The 20,317-nt window shown below is 35.1% G+C and overlaps 1 protein-coding gene across 3 annotated transcripts in view; it reads right to left on the bottom strand.

Moving 5' to 3' along the window:
- Positions 1-934: 934 nt before the first annotated feature.
- LOC107071728 (uncharacterized) overlaps positions 935-20,317 on the bottom strand; it is an 81,363-nt gene continuing 61,980 nt past the window's right edge. For all 3 annotated transcript variants that reach the window (XM_089174922.1, XM_089174924.1, XM_089174923.1), the window contains exons 8-13: positions 9,891-20,229; positions 9,693-9,809; positions 9,483-9,599; positions 8,577-9,335; positions 8,317-8,475; positions 935-8,085 (exon numbers count right to left, since the gene is read on the bottom strand). In XM_089174922.1, the coding sequence (XP_089031048.1) occupies positions 7,957-8,085; positions 8,317-8,475; positions 8,577-9,335; positions 9,483-9,599; positions 9,693-9,809; positions 9,891-20,229 (11,620 nt within the window). In that variant the 3' untranslated portion in view covers positions 935-7,956. The remainder of the gene's footprint in view (positions 8,086-8,316; positions 8,476-8,576; positions 9,336-9,482; positions 9,600-9,692; positions 9,810-9,890; positions 20,230-20,317) is intronic.

The following is a 20,317-nucleotide window of genomic DNA, read 5'->3' as shown; positions in this document are numbered from 1 at the left end:
TGAGTAAATAAAAATTATGCAAAAGAAAAAGAAAAAAAATATATAATATACACAATTGAGAATAAATACAGTGAAAAATGTCTCAAGATTATTCGCTGTTAATTTATCAATTATACAATCAATATTTTTTCTTCTAATACAATTATATTCAAAATTTTTATATAAAATTTGATTGAAAAAAAAACAAATATTTTATTATAAAATTGATAAGAAAATTGATCTTACAAAAATATACCTAAACCTTTATAAGATGATAGATATATATATATATATATATATACCTTTATAAGATGTAACGTTGAATCAAGTATTACTCACAAGAAAAAAAATAAAAAAGAAAAAAAAGATAATTTTATTATATTGATAAACAAATATTCTTCTAGTTAGAACAAATTTTTGATCATTAATTAAATTAAAAAAAAATACATAAATATATATATATATATATATATATATATATATATATATATATATATATTTCTCATTCAATCAAATTTATATTAATATATAAATTTTAATAATTTTTTAAAAAATAATTTGCATATTTAGACAAATTTCGAAACTTTATACAGAAAATAAAGCACAGCAAATAGAAAAATTATTTACAATATGGTATATACTGTATACACTGTATACAGTATATATATATAGTGTAATAGAGTATATACAGCATATACAGTACATACAGTATACTGTATATAGTGTATACAACTGTATACAACACTGTATACAGTGGGGGGGAATAGGTTATATGAATACTCCTTGTGATTCATTGTACATATACATATACATATACATATATATATATATAAATATTATAAAAATAAAGATTATATAGAAAGAAAAAGAAAAAGAAAAAAAAAACAAAATAATTAATATAAATATTCTGTAAAAATATTCATGAAAGAAGATAGATAAAGAGAAAATATAGACATTTTCACTGAAGTTTTTTAATCATAGTTATTATTATCGTTAATATCCATATAATTATCAATAACTACAGTAAAACACAAAACAAAAAATGGTGATATCTGTACATTCTCCTTAAGTGATTATAACATAAACTTCCTCCCTTTTTTCACTCATTTTCTTTTTCCGCCATATTTCTTTTTTTCTTTTTTTTTTTTTTCTTCTTGTTGTTGTTGAGTTGTGTTGTTTCATTTTATTTTTATTTTTATTTTTATTTTTGTATTACCAGTAGAGTTTAGAGTGTCTACTATTATTATTATTATTATTATTATTATTATTATATATATATATATATATAGGAAGAAACTAAATCAAAATATTCACAGATAATTTACAAGATAGGTGTGTGTGTGTGAGGCGTTTTTTTATTGGACGCACGCATCGCGAATCCAAATACTCGTTTCTTTTTTTTTTTCTCATTTTTCTCTTTTCTTTCTTTCCTTTTTCTTTTTTTTTTTCTTTATCTCTTATCATTTCTCTCATACATAAACACACACACACGCACGCACTAATTCCAACACACCACCATCACACCACACATACATATATATCCCCTCACACATTATAATCCAGCAAGTATACATACACACATATTACATACATACATACATACACGGCATACATATCGCTATCTTTTTCTTTCTCTCGTTTATTATTATTATTATTATTATTAATTATTATTATTATTATTTATTATTTATTATTATTATTATTTATTATTATTATTATTATTATTTCATATCTCGCGTATATAAAACATTTATAATTTTTTTTTTTTTATTCTTTTGTTTTGTTATCTTCTCTTTTCTTCCATTTTTATTTTCTTCTTCTTTTTCTTCTTCTTCTTTTTCTTCATCTTCTTCATCATTATCATTATCATTATCATTATCATCATCTTTAATTCCCCCTCCCCATTGTTTATGTTTCTTTTTTTTTTTTTTTCAATCAATTGCGAGGGTGAATGGACTAAAAGTTAAAAAATATGAAGAAGAATGTGATGAAAGAAAGTATAAAAAAAAAAAAAAAAAGAAAAAACAAAAAAACAAAACAAAATGGATGTACAAATGAAAAATTAAATTATAATCTAATAAGAAAAAAAAAAAAGAAGAAAAAGAAGAAAAAGAAAAATAATGAATAGAAAAGAAAAGATAATAAAAAGTAAAAAATTCACGCTTGATGAATAAACAAATAAGGAAAAAATAAGACGAATAATTAATATTATTTATAATAATAATAATATATATATATATATAATTAAACGCGATGCGTGCGACATGTTTTCGCGCGCTCGGATATAATTATTATACTTACTTGTACCTGTAATTATTATACCTATACATATATATGTATATACATACATACATATATATATATATATATATATATATATATATATATATTGCTTACTTCTTAATCTCTGCATTTTTTTTTTCTTTCTTTAATTTCTTTTTGTTTTTATATTCGCATAATCTCTCGCTTGCGCTCGCGCTCACTTATACTTCTACACTGTACATATGCACAACGCATCATCATCATCATCATCATCATCATCATCAACACTTTTACACTGTACATGCACACACGCATAATAATAATAATAATTCTCACAAGTAAATCCCCCTTTTCTCTCTTTCTTTCCAACTTACTTTCTTTCTTTCCTTTTCTTTCTCTCACACTTTTTCTATTTTTCTCTCTTTTCTCTCTTACATCATATTATACTTTTTTTTTTTTTTTAATTTCTTTTTTTAATAATATTTATTTAAGAATAGGCAGAAAAAAGAGGACGTTGATGAGAAATCGTTTTAGTTAAAAAAAAAAAAAAAAAAAATCAAAGAAAAGAAAAAAAGAAAGAAAATATTTTATGTATATACACATATGTTTGTATGTGTGTGTGGTGTGTGGTGTGTATCTATATGTTGTTGTTTGTTTGTGTATACGTGTATTATTAGAATCAAAAAAAATTACAAAAAGAAAATAAAGTGTTACAATAAAAATAATAATTAAACAAAATTTACGAAAGAACATGGAAAAGACACAAATACGAAATTACAAAAATTTAAGACATCAATACATTAAATTGCAACACTCAATTGACTTAACGACAATAATAATAATAATAATAATAATAATAATAATAACAATAATAATAGTAATGTGTTTTGCATGTTTGAAAAGCAAATAAATCTCTTAAGAAAAAAAAAAACCAAAAAAAAAAAATTAAAATTAAAATCAAAATAAAAAAAAAAGACTACGTTAGTCAAAATTTACTTATTCATTTTTTGTTTTTTTGTAATAGAAAGTGAAAATAAAAATCAAAATCAAAATAAAATTACGTTAATAAACAAATTAACTTATTCATTTGTTTTTTTTTTCTGTCAAATTTTATCTTTTCAAAATTATTTTTCAATTTAACAATTTATATTTATATATAAATATATATATATATATATATATATATATATATATATATATATATATGCATGCATTCAAAAAACAAAAAAAAAACAAAAACAAAAAACACAAATACATAATACACGTATACATTTGTAACGTTATATACGTTGTATTATGTTTTTTTTACGTGATCATATACAATTAAATCCATGCATATTTATTATCTGTACATTGCCAATTTATCACGAATTTAATTAATAAGGTAATTTTAATTTAATTATAAAGTAAAAGAAGAAAAAGAAGAAGAAGAAGAAATCTCTCTCACTCTCTCTCTAAAAGAACAAATTTTCGAATTTACAATAAAGTTTGTAATGAATCACTAAAAAAAAAAAAAAAAAACAAAATTCCTAACCCTTTAATCCACCTATTCCTAATTATTATTATTATTATTATATATACTTCTGTATATATATCTATATATATTTATATATATATATATGTGTATGTGTATGTGTATTCGTATGATTTTAATTATTTACTTCTTCATTTCCCTTGTGATCATCTCATTTCATCTCCATTCTCTACTTCTTCACTTGCACCCTTTTCTCTCACACCTTTCATAATTCATCATCATCATCATCATCATCATCTTCTAATGTTTCTCGTTATATAATTATTGTTTCTTTGTTTTGTTGTTGTCTTTGTATTTTTTGTTTATCATTTTTTAATATAATAACATTACTTCTCTAGAGGCATGCGCCCTAAGCGCAACAGTATAATAATAATAATAATATCGTAAATAGGTAAGAGTGTTTACTTATAATTACTACTTAAATATGTTCTTCTTGTTTCTTTTAAATCTTATTATTATTTTTTTCCTTTTTTTCATTTTTTTTTTATTATTCAACTTCTTCCCACATCACTATCATCATCATCATAATCATCATCATCATAATCATCATCATCATTATCATTATCGTTATCATCTTCATCGTCATTCCACGGTATACTATTCCTTTTGTGTGTATGATGTATACTAGTGTGTTTTATGTGTATGTTTGTGTGTGTTTTTAACGTATGTGATATATAGTGCAATTTCATTTTCTGGTCTCTTTCTTTCTTTCTTTCTTTCTTTCTTTTTATTTCTTTCTCTCACATTCTCTCACATTCATCATATTCATTTAATCATCATCACTCTCACACATACTTTCTTTCTCACTTTCTCACTTTCTTTCTTTCTTTCTCACTTTTTTTTGTTTCTCTATACACGTAAGCGCATTATTATCTCTTGGACATAATTACTAAAAAGTCTATAAGATAAACGTTGCAAATATTTTCGACGAGTATGCAACGTGACCCAAGGGATATTAGGAATTAAATGGGATGGAAGTGTGTTGTAGTAGTAGTAGTAGTAGTAGTAGTAGTAGTAGTAATAGTAGTAGTAGTAGTAGAATTAGAGGGCGGCGTCAATGGTCAATGAGATCGATCGCACTTTCATTATACAAGAAGCACGACTTTGCTGCTTTTTTTTTTTTAAGCCCCTTCTTCTTCTTCTTCTTCTCTTTCCTATTTTTTCACCCTTAAACCTTCTCCTCACCTCATCCTCCTTCCCTTTTCTTCATCATCTGCTTTTATCTTCTTCGTTATCTTCATTTGCATATTTCTTTATTATTATTATTATATTTTATTTTATTTTATTTTTTTTTATTATTATTATTATATCATATTATCTTCATATCATTATCATCTTCAATTTTTTTTAATCTTCGTATTACTTTTTTTTTTTTAATTTCATTTTTTTGAAACGTGCGGTTTCGGGTTCACTTTAGAACTAGCCTGATGTATGTAATAACGTTAATAATAATTAATAGCAACGGTAATAGTAATAATAGAGAGTAGTGGTAGTAGTAGTAGTAGTAGTAGTAGTAGTAGTAGTAGTAGTAGAGTAGTAGTAGTAGTAGTAGTAATAATAATAGTAGATAGTAGTAATAATAGTAGTAGATAGTAGTAGTAGATAGTAGTAGTAGTTTAGTAGCGGTGATGGTGAATAGTGTAATAGTAATAGTAATAGTATAGTAATAGTAGTAGTAGTAGTAGTAAATAGTAGTAGTAGTATAGTGGCGATAGTAATAGCAATAGTGGTGATAGCAGTAATAATAATAATAATATTAATAAGTAATAATAATGATACAATCCTAATTAAATCGTAATTATAATGATAATAGTAATAATTATAATTATAATAAAATAATAATCGACATAAGTGAATTAATATTAAAAATCTTTTATAATATACATAGTACTAAATATAATAATAATAATAATAATAATTAATAATTAATAATTAATAATAATAATAATTATTATAATCTAATAATATTGATAATAATTAATAATAATAATAATAATTATAATAATAACAATGATGATGCTAATATAATTATAATATAATAATAATAATAATAATAATTAATAGCAATAATAATAATAATAATCAATAATTCATCAATAATAATTAATAATTAATAATTAATAATAATAATAATAATATGTTACATCCTGCCGTTGGGAAATTATGATACACTAGGGATAAACGCTATTATACTTTAGGTAGTTGTTTGCTTTGCTTATTTTGTTCACTATAATTCTATAATCGTGGATTTTTACTTTCTAATTCGACACGAGCGTGGCGGCGGCGGCGGCAGCGGCAGCAACAACAGCAGCAGCAGCAGCAGCTTCAGCAACTATTGTTTTACAGTTAATATAGTACATAGGTATTTATATAGAGCGCAATTTTATACAAAAAGAAAAAAACAAAAAAAAAAAATAAACACATCACATACCGCGAAGATGATGACCAACCACCCCAAAATCCTCTTAACCCCCCACCCACCCCGCATACTCCCCAGACAATTATAATAATTAGATCATATCATTAATAATAATATGTTGTTGTTGTTGTTGTTTTTCTTTTTATTTGCATCGTCGTTTCTTAATAGTATTTTTTTTCGTCGTCGTTTTTTGTATTTTTTTTTCTTTCTTTCTTTTTTTCTTCTTCTTCTTCTTCTTTCATCTTCATCTTCATCTTCATCTTCACCTTCATCTCCATCTTCATCTTCATCTTCATCTTCTTCATCTTCATCTTCATCTTCTTCTTCTTCTTCTTCTTCTTCTTCATTATCGTCGTTTTTACGCAGATATATATTCGTTAAATAATTAAAATCACAGTAGTTCATGCCCACGCTGGCTCGCTTATTATAATTTACAGTGTGTCGTTAATGTCTAAGCCCTTAATAATATTAAAAATTATTCATTCACTTACAAGGGGGAAAGTGTAATTAGGGGTGGATGATGGATACGACAGGGAGAATTTTGTTCTTCTTCCTCTTCTTTTCTTGTTATCTTCTTCTTTCCTCTTCATCTTATTTTTTCTTGTTATTATTTAATTCTTCGTATATATATATATATATTTATATCTGTTAATTTATTTTTCTTTTCTCTATATTTAATTCTCACGCGAAAAACTGACCGTTTTTGTCTACGGCAACGGCATAGTTTAACTTCGTTATATTTGAATTAGGTTATTAAAGAAGTTTAATCCTGTTCTTTTCATTTTCTTGGCTCATGAAGGAGTAGTAGTACACATAAAAAGCTTCTTTCTCGTGCATATCATCATCATCATCATCATCGTCATAGTAATCATCATCATCTTAATCAACATTATTATCATCATTGTCGTTTTCATCATCGTCATCATCATATTATCTTATCGTTTAAGGAAAAGTCTTCTTTCGTAGAGAGAAAAGATAACATATATTATCATCGGGGTTGTTGTGTCTGACCAGCTTGTCAGAAAGACCAAGAGTTAAAGTCGGTCAATCCCACAAACACCGTCAGCGATTGGCGTACTCAAAGTCATCCGGTGTTAAATGGGATGTACTTTTTTCTGCTTTTTTTTTTTCATAACATTTACTTTCTAGTTTTTTTTTTCTTTTTATAAGATTTGCTTTCTAGTTTTCTTTTTATCTCCTTTTCTTTTTTTTTTTTTTTTTCTTAACGAAGGGAGACACACACGGTGAAAAAGGAGGAAGAGGATTTAGGAGGGATTTTGACCTTTCTCGATTAGACCGGGTTTGCCTCTCTTCCTTGTGTTTTTATCTCTACGTCACACAACCCCGAGAAGGACCGATGTCTTCTTGAATTATTGTTTTTCTTTTGTAATTGGCTTACGATCTATTTGATCGGGCGATTTCGCGCCGGATTCCATTTGATTGTCATTGATGAAAGACTCCTGTTAATAAATAGGAGTCCTGTTTTTTTTTATTTATTTATTTATTTATTTATTTATTTGTTTGTTCGTTCATTTCTTAATTCTTTCTCTCATACTCTTTCTTTCTTGATTCTATTATTTTCTATCCCTTTTTCTCCATTTTCTTATCTTTTTAGAAATTCTGCACATGACTGGAATACCTCAGAAGGCTTCATGCCATATATTTCAGTTCTTACGTGTAGCATCCCAACTCATGGTGCGCAAAATTAGGTAGAAAATATACCAATAAGATATAATTTGTTCATACAAAATGATGTCCAGTCTCAAACCGTGGCAATGACGATAAGCAAATGGGAGATCTTGGAGACACGATGAAGCAAATCCGGTGCTATGCGCGCTAAACTCTCGTTTGCGAAGTCGCACGATGGGAATATATGTATCACGTATGCGGGCTGCAAATAGATATTTTTCTTTTTTATATTTATCAATCGTTTATGTTCATTTTTTTGTTTTTTGTCGATTCTATCGTCAAAAAAATCCAAAATATATATATTAGGTCATTAAATGTGAAATGTCTGATTTCGAGATGAAAATAATCCGAGTAATCAAATATTTCATAGTTAATAACCTAATATACAAAAATTAAATCAATTTGATTAACTAGATAAATATTTTCAACTAACCTGTTGTGAACCTGGAGCAGCGATGTTAACAATTCCTGCGGCTTGTTTTTGTTGCAGATACATGATAAATCCGGTTTGAAGATTTTTACTTTGCTGTAATACATCTACCTCGTTGCGTCCGCACGGTAATGCGAGTAACATGCAATGTTCGTTATCAGTCTGTTTTAAAGGGAATATTATTATTTGATGAACATTTAATATAATTTTCATATATATAAATTTTAACTATTTATATATACATATACATATATATAACATACCTGCATTTTTCTCGCCACACCTTCTACTTGAGTTGGTTCGAGTCTCATCCTTTGTGCGATACGCAATGGTGGAGTAGAACCGTCATTGTTACAAGGTAAGCTTTCCCTAGCTACATTAGGATTACCAAAAACGAAATGCATTTGTACTGCAGCTTGATCGTTCTTAAGGGCAAGCAAACCTTGCCACATAACGGGATAACGTTGAAGTAACATTTGAAATGAATCTGCTTGAGGCGGTATTTGTGATGCGTGAGGTGGTGTTACCACCTGATGTTTTTTTGGTCTGTCAGGTGCAATATCATTGTCTGTAGGAGCCTCGCTAGCAGGCATAGGATATTGAGAACGTATATGAGCAGGTGGTGGCTCGTAATAACCTCCTCTTGTTGTAGTTGGTGCAGCCAAAGATGGATTACTTCCGGCGTTATATTGAGGTGGTGGCGGTGGTAATCGCGTACTTCCATGAAGCATGTAAACTTGTGCAACTTGTGGACTATCTGTTGTACGTTCTTGAGTAGTTCTAGTATTTCTTCTTAATTCCAAAGGTGGACTGTGACTATCTTCTATACCAGTTTCTAGTTTGGGATCTAATGGCAAATGAGGTGATCTTGTTCCTGGAATATGATAAGCTATACGTGGTGTTAAAGCTTCTTGTTGGGCACGTAATAATTGATATTGTAAAACTTGTGTATGCATGTAATGTGGAGGTGGTAACTCAGTAGTACGTGATAATCCACCATAATGATTAACAATGACGTCACTCTGCAAAAAAGAAAATTATAATATTATTCTTTAACCATATTTTTATGAATTCAAATATTAAATTAATGTAGATCATTAGGCAACTTTGTGTTAGTTTAAATAATCATATATTATTATCTGATATAAGTTAATGAGAAAATAATATACCTGTGATGCATTAGCATGATGATGAGCAGGTGGAGGTAATGGTGGACTCTGAGCACGATGTGGAGGTACAAGACTATATTGGGCACCTGGTGATGGAGCAGTACCTGCACTCCCATGCTAATAAAAATCATATTAGTTTAGCGATGTTATTTAATTATACCGTAAAAAAAAACATAATGTATACCATACCATAAAAATTATTTTACTTACCATAGATGCATCATAAGTTGGTATTGGTACTCCGCGACTCTGAGGACTTGCACTGGGTACCATAATGCAACCAGACATAGAGACTTCTACTTTAGGAGGTTCCATAGTACCAGTTACCTACAAGTAATTTAAATAAATATTTAACTGAACATTCTACATACAAATCAATATGTATCCCTAAAATGAGAATACACGTACCTGAGGTTTCGGTCCAGGTGGACGTGGACAGCCTACAGGTGCTGGAACAGTCTGAGGACCAACAAGATGTGGTTGTGTTGGAGGACTTGCAACTGCTCCAGTTACCATTGTTGGTACTACTGCTTGTAATAAATGAGCCTTTGGATTGAGCGGATGTGGTTGCCCATTGATACCTTTAGCTGTTACTGGTTGAGAAACTGGATGATGTATTCTCTGAGCTGGTGCAGATACAACACTGGCTGGATGAACGTTGATCGGTAATTTTTGAGACATGTTTATTATGGTGGATGGTTGTTGTTGTTGTTGTTGTTGTTGTTGTTTCGCTGCCTGCAGAAGATGTTGCTTAGGATTTGGTGGTACACCCGTATTATTAAGCACTGGTGACATTGGTTGTCCTTGTTTCGTATTTCCTGAACTAACTTGTTTAGTACATGGACTCAAATTGGGCGAGACTACTCTGCCACCAGGAATTTGCAAATGAAGACTTTGTATCGCTTGAGCCGGTTGTTTTATAATATTTTGAACAACTGTCTGGTTTGGTAATGTTGGAACTACAGGCTTTGTAATAACAATTTGTTGTTGTTGTTGTTGTGGCTGAGATAGAGATTGAGATTGAGACTGAGCCTGAATATGAGATTGTGGTTGTGGTTGTGATTGTGACTGAGCCTGTGATTGAGCTTGAGCCTGAGCCTGAGCCTGAGCCTGAGCCTGAGCCTGAGCCTGAGCCTGAGCTTGAGCATGAGCATGAGCCTGGGCTTGAACTTGAGCTTGAGTTTGAGCCTGCGCTTGAGCTTGAGCCTGAGCATGAGCATGAGCCTGGGCTTGAACTTGAGCTTGAGTTTGAGCCTGTGGTTGTGGTTGTTGTAGTTGCAACTGCGATTGAGCCTGAGGGTGAGTCTGCGCTTGAGCTTGAACCTGAGCATGAGTATGAGCCTGGGCTTGAACTTGAGCTTGAGTTTGAGCCTGTGGTTGTGGTTGTTGTAGCTGCAACTGCGATTGAGCCTGAGGGTGAGTTTGAACTATAATCGGAGCTGGAGTCGGAACCGGAGCCGGAGCCGAAGTAGGAGTCAGAACCGGTGCTTGAACTTGTGGCTGTAGTTGTGGTTGTGGTTGTGATTGAGCTTGAGACTGAGTTGATAATTTACTAGCATTCAATACATGAGCTTTCAAACTCGTAGGTTTATTCTGTGTAACAGTAGTTGATATTGGTTGCGATGGAGTCACGCTAGGTATCGTTGACATCGTTGTCACAGTCGTACATGTCGTAGACGACGGCACGACTGTAATGGTGGAAGAAGTTTGAACCATTGGAGATTGTGGTTTGGTAATAACACTAGCTTGCGAAGATATTACTTGATTTTGTATTGGTGGACAAGATACAGTTTCCATAGGTTGTTCTTTTTTCGGCTCTTCATGAATTTCTGTTTTGTTATTATCGAACGATGGTTTTGATTGCAATGATTCATTGATCGAACTTTCTTTGACTGTTGCAGTAGTACTTCGGCCTTCACTAATTGTTTTGGTAGTAGTTTGTTGTTGAGTAGCTGACGTACTGACTGGTATATATTGACCTTCCTCCGATTCCCTCATTGCTATTAACATTCCTGTAACTGGATCAATCAATGTCGTTGGTTCAAGAGATACAGATTTCTGTTCAGGTGGCGTCGAAGTTGGATTACTTTCTTCCACTTTAAGATTGGATTCTTCAGCAACAGGACTTTCATATTTATTCTCAACTTTCTTTGGCGGGGTAACAACCAATTTAATAAATTTCTCTTCTCCGCTATCCTCATTATTTTCTGAAGTCCTTCTCGTTGCTTTGCGACTACCTCTTGGTGATTTACGAGATTCCGTAACTTGCACTTTAGGCTGTGTTGTTTGTACATTACGCGGTGCATTATTGTGCCTTGTACTTCTTCTCGTGGTATGCATGTTTTGTATATTTCCACTCGAAAAATTTTTATTTGACGGTCCACGAACAACATCTTCGATAACGTCGTCAATCGTGTTCCTACTACCATCTTTTTCAGCTAACCTTCTAGATTTTCTCGTATTGGTAGCCGGTGAAACCACGTCTTCCATTGGTAATTCTGTGTTAGGACCAGATTTAATGGTAAGAATTAAACGAGGACGACCAGGATGTTCCTCTTCGCTGTCGTCATGAAATTCGTAAACGTCGGCATAGGGTAATTTATGTGCAACGTGATGTTTGTTACCTCTTGGTGCTCTTCCACCTCTTTTGTGTGCAGTTGCAGTAGTTGTTCTACCACGTCTAACACCACCACGACTGCTACCACCTCGTCTAGCTTTTGATCTACCACGACGACGACTCGTTAATTCTGCCTCACAAGTTTCAACACCTTCATCTTGTTCTTCATTAGCTGTTGTCGTGTTCTTTTTACTTTCTTCCTCGGTTGTTTCAGCTTGGAACCAATCGGATTCACTTTTAACAGTTTCCACAGAATTATTGTGAGTTTCTTGATTATTTTCTTGATTATCTTCAGCATCGTTACCTTCATTATCGTTACCTTCGCCATCACACAAGGCATCTACTTTCTTTATAACACTTTCTATATTTACTTCCTTGGCTGACCAATAATCGCTATCTTCTTTACTATCAGTTGGATCTTCTTTCGACACATCAATAGCTAGCGGATCTGTACTTGGTTCTTTCAATGGATCTTCTACTGGTTCTTCATCCAATTCAACCTCTTCATTTTCCTTGGTCACAGTTTCCTCCTCTTCCTCTTCTTCATATTCTTCCTCTTTCACTTCGTTTACAATCTCTGATTTTATAGTTGTTTCTGTTTCAAGTTTTGGTATGAGAATATTCAATACTTCTGTCTTAGGAATGGATACTAATTTTTCTGATTCGACAAATTCATGTTTTTCTTCTTTAGGTTTAATATCAATATCACACGATTGTTCCAAAGGTGTTTCTGTTTTTGGTATATTAAATTTCATTTCTTCCTTCAACGTTGCATCCTCTTGTTTTATTATATCAACTGGCGGCTCTTGTTTAGTAATTTCGATAGGTTGGCTTGATTGTATCGGTGGTGTTAATTGCATAGGTTGAGCAGTTTGCCCTATTTGTACTTCAGAATCTGTCGCTGATTTTTCTGTTTGTTGTACCACACGTGGTTGTTCTATGCATTCTCGAACATTATCGGACATCGAAGTAGTCGATACAGTTGATACAGTCGTTGGTACGACTCTGGTTATTATCGATTGTGAAACTGGAGGACCAACCGGTAAATGAGATTTGGAAATTGAAGTTACTGGTGGACAAGGTGACATTTTTTGAGAATTAGAATAAGAAACAGTGGTTGTCTGTGAAATGCTGCTCTTATCACTGGCCGTTGTGGATTGTACTGTTGTTGTTAATTGTTGAGATACTATTGGTACTACAGTTTTAATTAACGATTGATTAGAAGAAGAGACCGTGGATGGTCCTAGACTATGTACCATAGATTTATGGACTATATGGGATTGTCCATGAGCTATAATTACAGGACTCGGTGTAGAACAATGTGGTACGTGAGTTGTTAACAATTGTACGTTGGATAATTCTTGTTTAGGTCGTGGTGAAAGTACACTGTTATCTCCTGTTACAGACGCAGATATTTGTTTTTGAGATCTTGACTGTAAAGAACTGCTTTCCGTTATGCTACTTGATTTTCCAAATGCTGGAGTAGACGTACTAGCACTAATTTCAATTTTAGCCGTTTCTGGTATATACGTGGGTGGTTGATTAGGCGAAGGAACTTTTGGAGAAGTCGAGGCCTTATTCGTAGATTCTGGTATAACAGCAGGCGATAATTTAGGCTCCTCTAATCTTTGTGGTAGTTCGTTTGGATTGACAGAAAGTAATGTCTCAATAACAGATTTGTTGCCTAAAACAGCTGAATCTCTCGAACTTTTAACTTGTATACCTGGTGCCAATGGTGGTACTGGCATATAAGGACGTGGTGGAATATTTAATGTCAATGGCGGCAAACCACCTCTAGGGTAATTAGGATTGAGTGGTCTCAAACCTGCCGCGTGTTGAATCACTGGTTGTTGAGTTGCAGCAGTCGAATAGATCTGTTGTACCGTTACTTCCGGTCTATGTGCAGAAATAGGAACACTCACTGCGATTCTAGCTGGAGGTGGTGAAGGTTTTCCAACGGTAGACACGTGAGGACTCATCGTAGAACCTCGTGACCATTGTCCATTCGGTGACAGTGGTTGTGGAATTCTTGGAGATAATTGTGATGATATCAAAGGTGGTATTCTTGATGGAACGAGTGATGGAACGAGTGGTGGTACAGGCGTTATACTCGACGGTGATGACGAAGACGGAGTGGAAACGTTTTGCATTCTTGGAGAAGCTTGACGCATTGGTACCATTTGAGATTGTGGTGAAACTGGTAGCCTTTGATACAGTGGTTGTACGTTAATCGACGAAGGTCTTGGACTAGCTGCTGAAATTCGTGATGTTTCATTAGCGATTGGTACATTACAGGATCCCAACATAGGTTGTTTGTACGTTGGTGGTGAGGATGTTGAAGTTCGATGAGATTGGGAAACTTTTTCTGGACTGGCTATCGTCACACTAGGCTCCACAGTATCCATTTGTACATTTTTTGTTGTATCACGAGCTGTTTTATGTTCATTAAGGTTCCAAGAATGTGCTATAACCGAATTTGGAGAGTTTTGTGATTTTGGAATGACAGGATTGTGTGGTAGACGAGCTTCCGTTGGTTTCTCTGCTGCAACGATAGCAAGCGTGACGGTGGTTGGTGTTGTCTTAGTTGGTGATTTATAAAATGATGGAATATCTGGTGTTTTCGGTGGTTGTGTTAAATCAAAGTTCTCGTAATTCGGATCTTCCTCCGTGTCTGTATCTATTTGAAGATCATGTTCACTTGTAGGTGTATCAGGTTTGAGATCTTCACCTTCGACTGTCGAAGCATTCAAACTTTCCACCGCCTGTTGCATTTCTTCTACATCCTCTTGAGGTGCTTCGGTTTGTGGTCCGGTTGTACCGTCTACTTCATTATCTTCCTCTTCACCTTCATAGGAGAAATCTTCGGTTGAGCCACCGAAAGTTTCTTCTAATAAAGCTGCAACAGCATCCTCAGTTTCTTCCTGTGATATAGCAACCCTTGGTTTATCCTCATTCTGAGCAGGCGGTGTTGTCGACGAAGTTTCTGTTTCATCTCTGCCGTTACGAGATTGATTACCACCACTTTCACGTTCTTCAGGTTCCGAGATACTTTTGACCGCATTTTCATGAATAGTTTCATCTATTTCTATTCCAAAACCAGGTATAAATTTGTCTTTCTTCTTTTCAGGCTTTGGTGGTTGAATGACACCAGTTACAACGGGAGCACTGATAGTTGAAACAGTCGATGTATTTGACGTAACCACTTTGGGTATAGGACTTAACAGAGTTTCTTTGAGAGCTGGCAAAATTGGAGAATACGTTTTCGGAATGAGAGGACTGCTTGCTCTTGGAGGACTTGGATCAGCTCCAAGATAAGGTAACTCTCCAGTTTTTTCGTGATGATGGTGATGGTGATGATGATGGTGATGATAATCTTTTCTACTACGTTCTTCCTTCGATTTCTTACGTTTCTTTTTCTTTTCTTTAACCTTTTCAGGTACTGTAGTGGGAGTAGATGGTTCAACACTGTCATTGTCATCGGTGAAACGGAAAACATCGTGTTCATTGGACTCCGTACACGCGACTGCAGATTTTGGTGAGTTTGGTAGACCTAACAGTTTAGCTTCGATTTCTCGTCCAGCTTCAGCAAGGTCAACGCTATTTTCATCCTCCTGGTGATGCCTCTGTCTCTTTTTTTCTGTTTTTCTTCTAACTCTTTCGACATCTAAAACTGGACTACGTTCACCATCGCTGTCAGAAACGTAAGCGTTATTTTCAGATGTCATATTGCTAAGTCTATCAAAAAATGTGTCTGGAGGTTGAGGATCGTCAACGTCATCAGAAAGAGGACCAAAAATAGCTTCCATTCTTTGCGAATCTCTAGCTTCTTGTCTATTCAGTCTCCTTCTTCTCGCTTTGACCTTGTCTTCTCCGTTTCTTTCTCTTTTTTTATCTTTCTTCGTTCTTTGTTTTTTATCGGCACGTAATTTTTCCTCTGCATTGTCAATAGTTGCAACCGGTGTTGTCGTTGGTGTACTACTGATCGTTACAGATTCGGTTGTATGATTCGCACGACACTCCGTATCAGTCGATATAACAACATTAGTCTTATTTTTGTGATCCGTAGTTTCAGTTGATTCCAATTTAGAACTTTCTTCACTAGATACCGAATTTTTCTGACGTTTTTGTTTCTTTTTATGTGATTTCTTGCGCGAATCTCTTTCATGATTATTAACGACTATCGTTGGATGACTCGTTTGATAAGAAACTCTTTCATCGTCATCAGAAGTACGTACTTCTTCTTTTGTATTGGTATGTACACTGTTAATAACAACATTACTGGTTTCCAAAGGATTTTGTTTTTCTTCAGTATCAGCAAATCCAAGATCAACGTCACTTTCAAGAAATCTATCTGCCTTAACGTTCTTCCGAACTTTGTTGTTAAATGATTCTTCTTCTTCGCTAGTGTCCGAATGAATCCGCGAACGTGATCCCTTTCTTGATAAAGATTTAGCTCTAGCCGAGTCGGATTCAGATGTTGCCTCGTCTTCGGTTAAAGCTTTGCTACTAACCGAATCACCGTCCCAAGATGTACTCTGTTTCTTTTCTTCCCGTCTAGCTCTACTTTGTTTTAACTGTGAAAATTTATCCTTCAAACGCACTTGCCTTTTCTCTTCCATTTTCTGCATGTTTTTGGTCGAACGTGCCTTAACCTTATCGTACATACTGATATAAGCAGGTTCATCGTCAACGATATCAAATATCGAATGTTTTTTAGGCTCGTCGCTATCCGTGTCAGTTGCAGAAGGATGTCTTGCAACTTGCATGTCGTGTCCTGGACCATCGTCAACGTCGCTGTGTTGATTCAACGAAGCCTGCTGTTGTTGTTGTTGTTGATGGAATTGTGACGATTCTCTCGTATGATGCGAACCGGTAGAAGTTTGATCGTTCGGTGAACTTGTTTCGCTACGTTTAGAAAGTTCTAATCTTGATAGGAATTCTTTATCAGCTTCCTGACAAACCCTAGGACTACGTTCTCTCGATTCTTTTTCCGATCTTCTTTTACTCCTTTGTTTTTCTTTAACACTTTCTCTATTATTATCTCTATTTTCTCTTGTAGATTCCCTTATATCTGTGTGAGTAGTTTCCCTAGAATCTTGAACGGTTCCACTGCTATCCTTACTCTCCCGACTTTCCCTACTTTCTCGACTAGAACGATGAGAGTCATTACGATGTTTACGATCCTCAGATTTTCTATTTTGTCTAGGCCGGTCTTTGCTATCTCTGCGATGATCCGAGATCTTCATACGTTTGCTGCTATCATCTTCGGTGGAACAATCTTGGGACGAGAACCTTCGTTTTGTCGGTACTGGAGCTGGCGAAGATTGTTGATTTTGAGATTGTACATTAACCGATTGATGAAGATGATTATCGGTAGGTTGACGCCTACTTTCTTCGCGTTCACGTTTTTCCTTATCTTTTTCCTCCCTGTCTCTCCTCTTTTCTCGCTCAACCTTCTCCTTGTCCCGTTTTTCTTGATCTTCGCGTTCTCTCCTCTTTTCACGTTCGTGTTTTTCCCTTTCTAACCTTTCCCTTTCCTCCTTCTCACGCTTTTCCTTTTCCGATCTTTCCCGTTCCTCTTTCTCTTTCTCCTTCCGCCTCTCTCGTTCCAAACGTTCCTTCTCCTCCCTCTCCCGTTTCCTCTCCTTATCAATGCGTTCCTTTTCCTCCCTTCTCCTATCCCGTTCCAATCTCTCCCGTTCTTCCTTATCTCGCCTTTCCTGTTCCTCACGTTCCTTTCTCAAACGTTCCTTCTCTTGTTTCTCCCTTTCCAAACGCAATTCACGTTCCTTCCTTTCCCGTTCCTCCCTATCCCTTCTCTCCCTTTCCTCGCGTTCCCTACGATCTTGCCTCTCCTTTTCTTCCCGTTCCCTCTTCTCACGTTCCAACCGTTCCTTCTCCCTCCTCTCCTTTTCCCTAAATTCATTTTCCTCCCTTTCCTTCTTTTCCCTTTCTCGTTCCTCCCGTTCTCTCCTATCCTTTTCCTGACGTTCCTTGTCTAATCTTTCTCTTTCCTTACGTTCCTCATCCTTTTCTCTTCTTTCTCTTTCCTCTCGTTCCTTGCGTTCCTGTCTGTCACGATCTTCTTTATCTCTTCGTTCCTGTCTCTCCCGATCGTCTTTCTCTCTTCTTTCCTTGTCCTCACGTTCTCTCCTCTCGTACCTTGTCTCCTTTGTCTCTTTAACATCTCTACTGTGATTATTATCGGTTTCATTGACGTCAGAGTTGTTGCTGTTGCTACTAGGAGTTTCCTTATCTTCCTTCTCCTTCCGATCAATTTCCTCCTTTCTCGATCTTCGACTCTGACAATCTTTACTTTTACTACTGTGTTTCGATTCTCTACCTTCTCGAGAGTCTCTTCTTTCTCTATTACCAGTACTACTACTACCACTATTATTACTACTACTACTACTACTTATGCCAATCTCTTTTCGTAATCGAGCACGAATTATGTCGACCGAGGAAGAGGATAACGAAGACGTGCTGCTGCTGCTGCTACTGCTGAACGTGGACGATATCGTGGAAGACAATGGCACCGAAGAGGAAGCGGTTGTTGTCAAGGAAGATTGATGGTATTGACCGCTCGATTGCTGTTGTTGTTGTTGTTGTGTTGTGCCTGACGAGGAAATGGTTGGTATCGATATTGTCGATGTTGCTGTTGTTAAAATCATCGTCGTTGCCGCAGTAACACCGGATGATGATGTTACTACTGTTGCTGCTGTTGTTGATGATGCTGCTGCTACTGCTGTTGACGCTGCCGTTGCTGAGAAGGAAACTGAAGAAGATGCTGATATCGAGGCTGATGATGAGGAAGTTAAACAAGCTGATGAAGAAGAAGAAGAAGGAAGAGGAAGAGGTACAGAAGAAGAAATGATAGAGGATGAGGAGGATGAAGAGGATGATGACGAAGATATCGTCACTGACGACGACGACGACGACGACGACGATGATGACGACGACGACGAATTATTTAAAACTGTATTACTAGAAATTAATCCTCGATTCGTCGAGGCGCTGAGGTTGTGAATACTACATATACTACTATTACCACTAAGAAGGCTACTGACCGACCCTAAACCGCTATTATTACCACTGCTTGCTGCCGTTCCGCTAGTTGCAGGACCGATAGGTAAAGAAACTGGTGGTAATTCCGGACTGACGGTTTTGATCGACGTGCCCGGCGTGATCGGTGTCGCTGGGGTTGGGTGTACACAATTGTGCTGCATCGTCGAGCGTGGATCAGTCGTTTTTAACATTGACGGAACCATGCTCGTCGAGAGCATCGTACTACTACCACCGATGTGACTGCTAACAGATGAGGTACTGGTCAGTTGCACCGGTGGATGACTAGGAAATGGATATTGGAGGCAAACTTTGCTGGTACAACCCCCGCTAGAAGTTAACCCAGCCGTGCTACCGATCATCGAACTGACGCCAATGACGCCCGTAAATTCTTTAGGTTCATATTTTTCACTGAAATTCTCGAGTCGTTTCGAATCCTCGTCGAACACACTCCTTTTCGCGAGAACCGATTTCACTATATCCGATGGTTGCACTTCGTTTAGATCCATGTCTAAAAGTTTATGCCGGAATCTAAAACGTTCCGAAGCGCTTGCGTCAAGTTTAGCCAAAGCATCGCCACCGGCTGCACTTAAAGCTCTCGAGCCCGACCACTTTTCGTATTTCTCGTCGAGGGAACGTATTCTCTCTTCGAGACTAGGAGACTGGGGCGCTGTCTCACTGTCGGAACTCGTTGGACTTAGGCTTAAATGTCTAGGCGGTGGCGAGGCTGGTGGCTGAGGTGCCGTACAAGGGCTTACTACAACTGAGAGCCCACTACTGGCACAGGGTGGACTAGTGACTTTTAAATTGCTGCTGCTAGATCTTGCGTTGCTGCTACTGCTGTTGCTGTTGCTGCTGTTGTTGTTGTTGTTATTGTTGTTGTTGTTGTTGCTGTTACTGGTATTGTTGTTGTTCAGCATCTGAGTCGCGAACCTTGGCAGAGGTAACGAAAGAGGACCCTCGTGACTCCTTTCACGAAATCTTCTTGGTTCACTCGGCACAAGGTTCTCCGGTCTTTCATCGACGAGAGGCGTTCCTGGTCGTGATCCATCGTGATGCTCGTGATGTCTAAACGTGTTACAAAGGAAGAAAAAGATAAGTTAAAGAGATAATGTTACCGCCTACACAGTTAGACGATACGGAACTTTTATTTCTT

This window comes from Polistes dominula, unplaced genomic scaffold (genome assembly GCF_049000335.1).
Source record: "Polistes dominula isolate Pdom_NZ unplaced genomic scaffold, Pdom_raw_medaka contig_78, whole genome shotgun sequence".
NCBI lineage: Eukaryota > Metazoa > Arthropoda > Insecta > Hymenoptera > Vespidae > Polistes > Polistes dominula.
The sequence above is the reverse complement of the archived record's forward strand: the minus strand, read 5'-3'. Positions and strand labels throughout refer to the sequence as shown.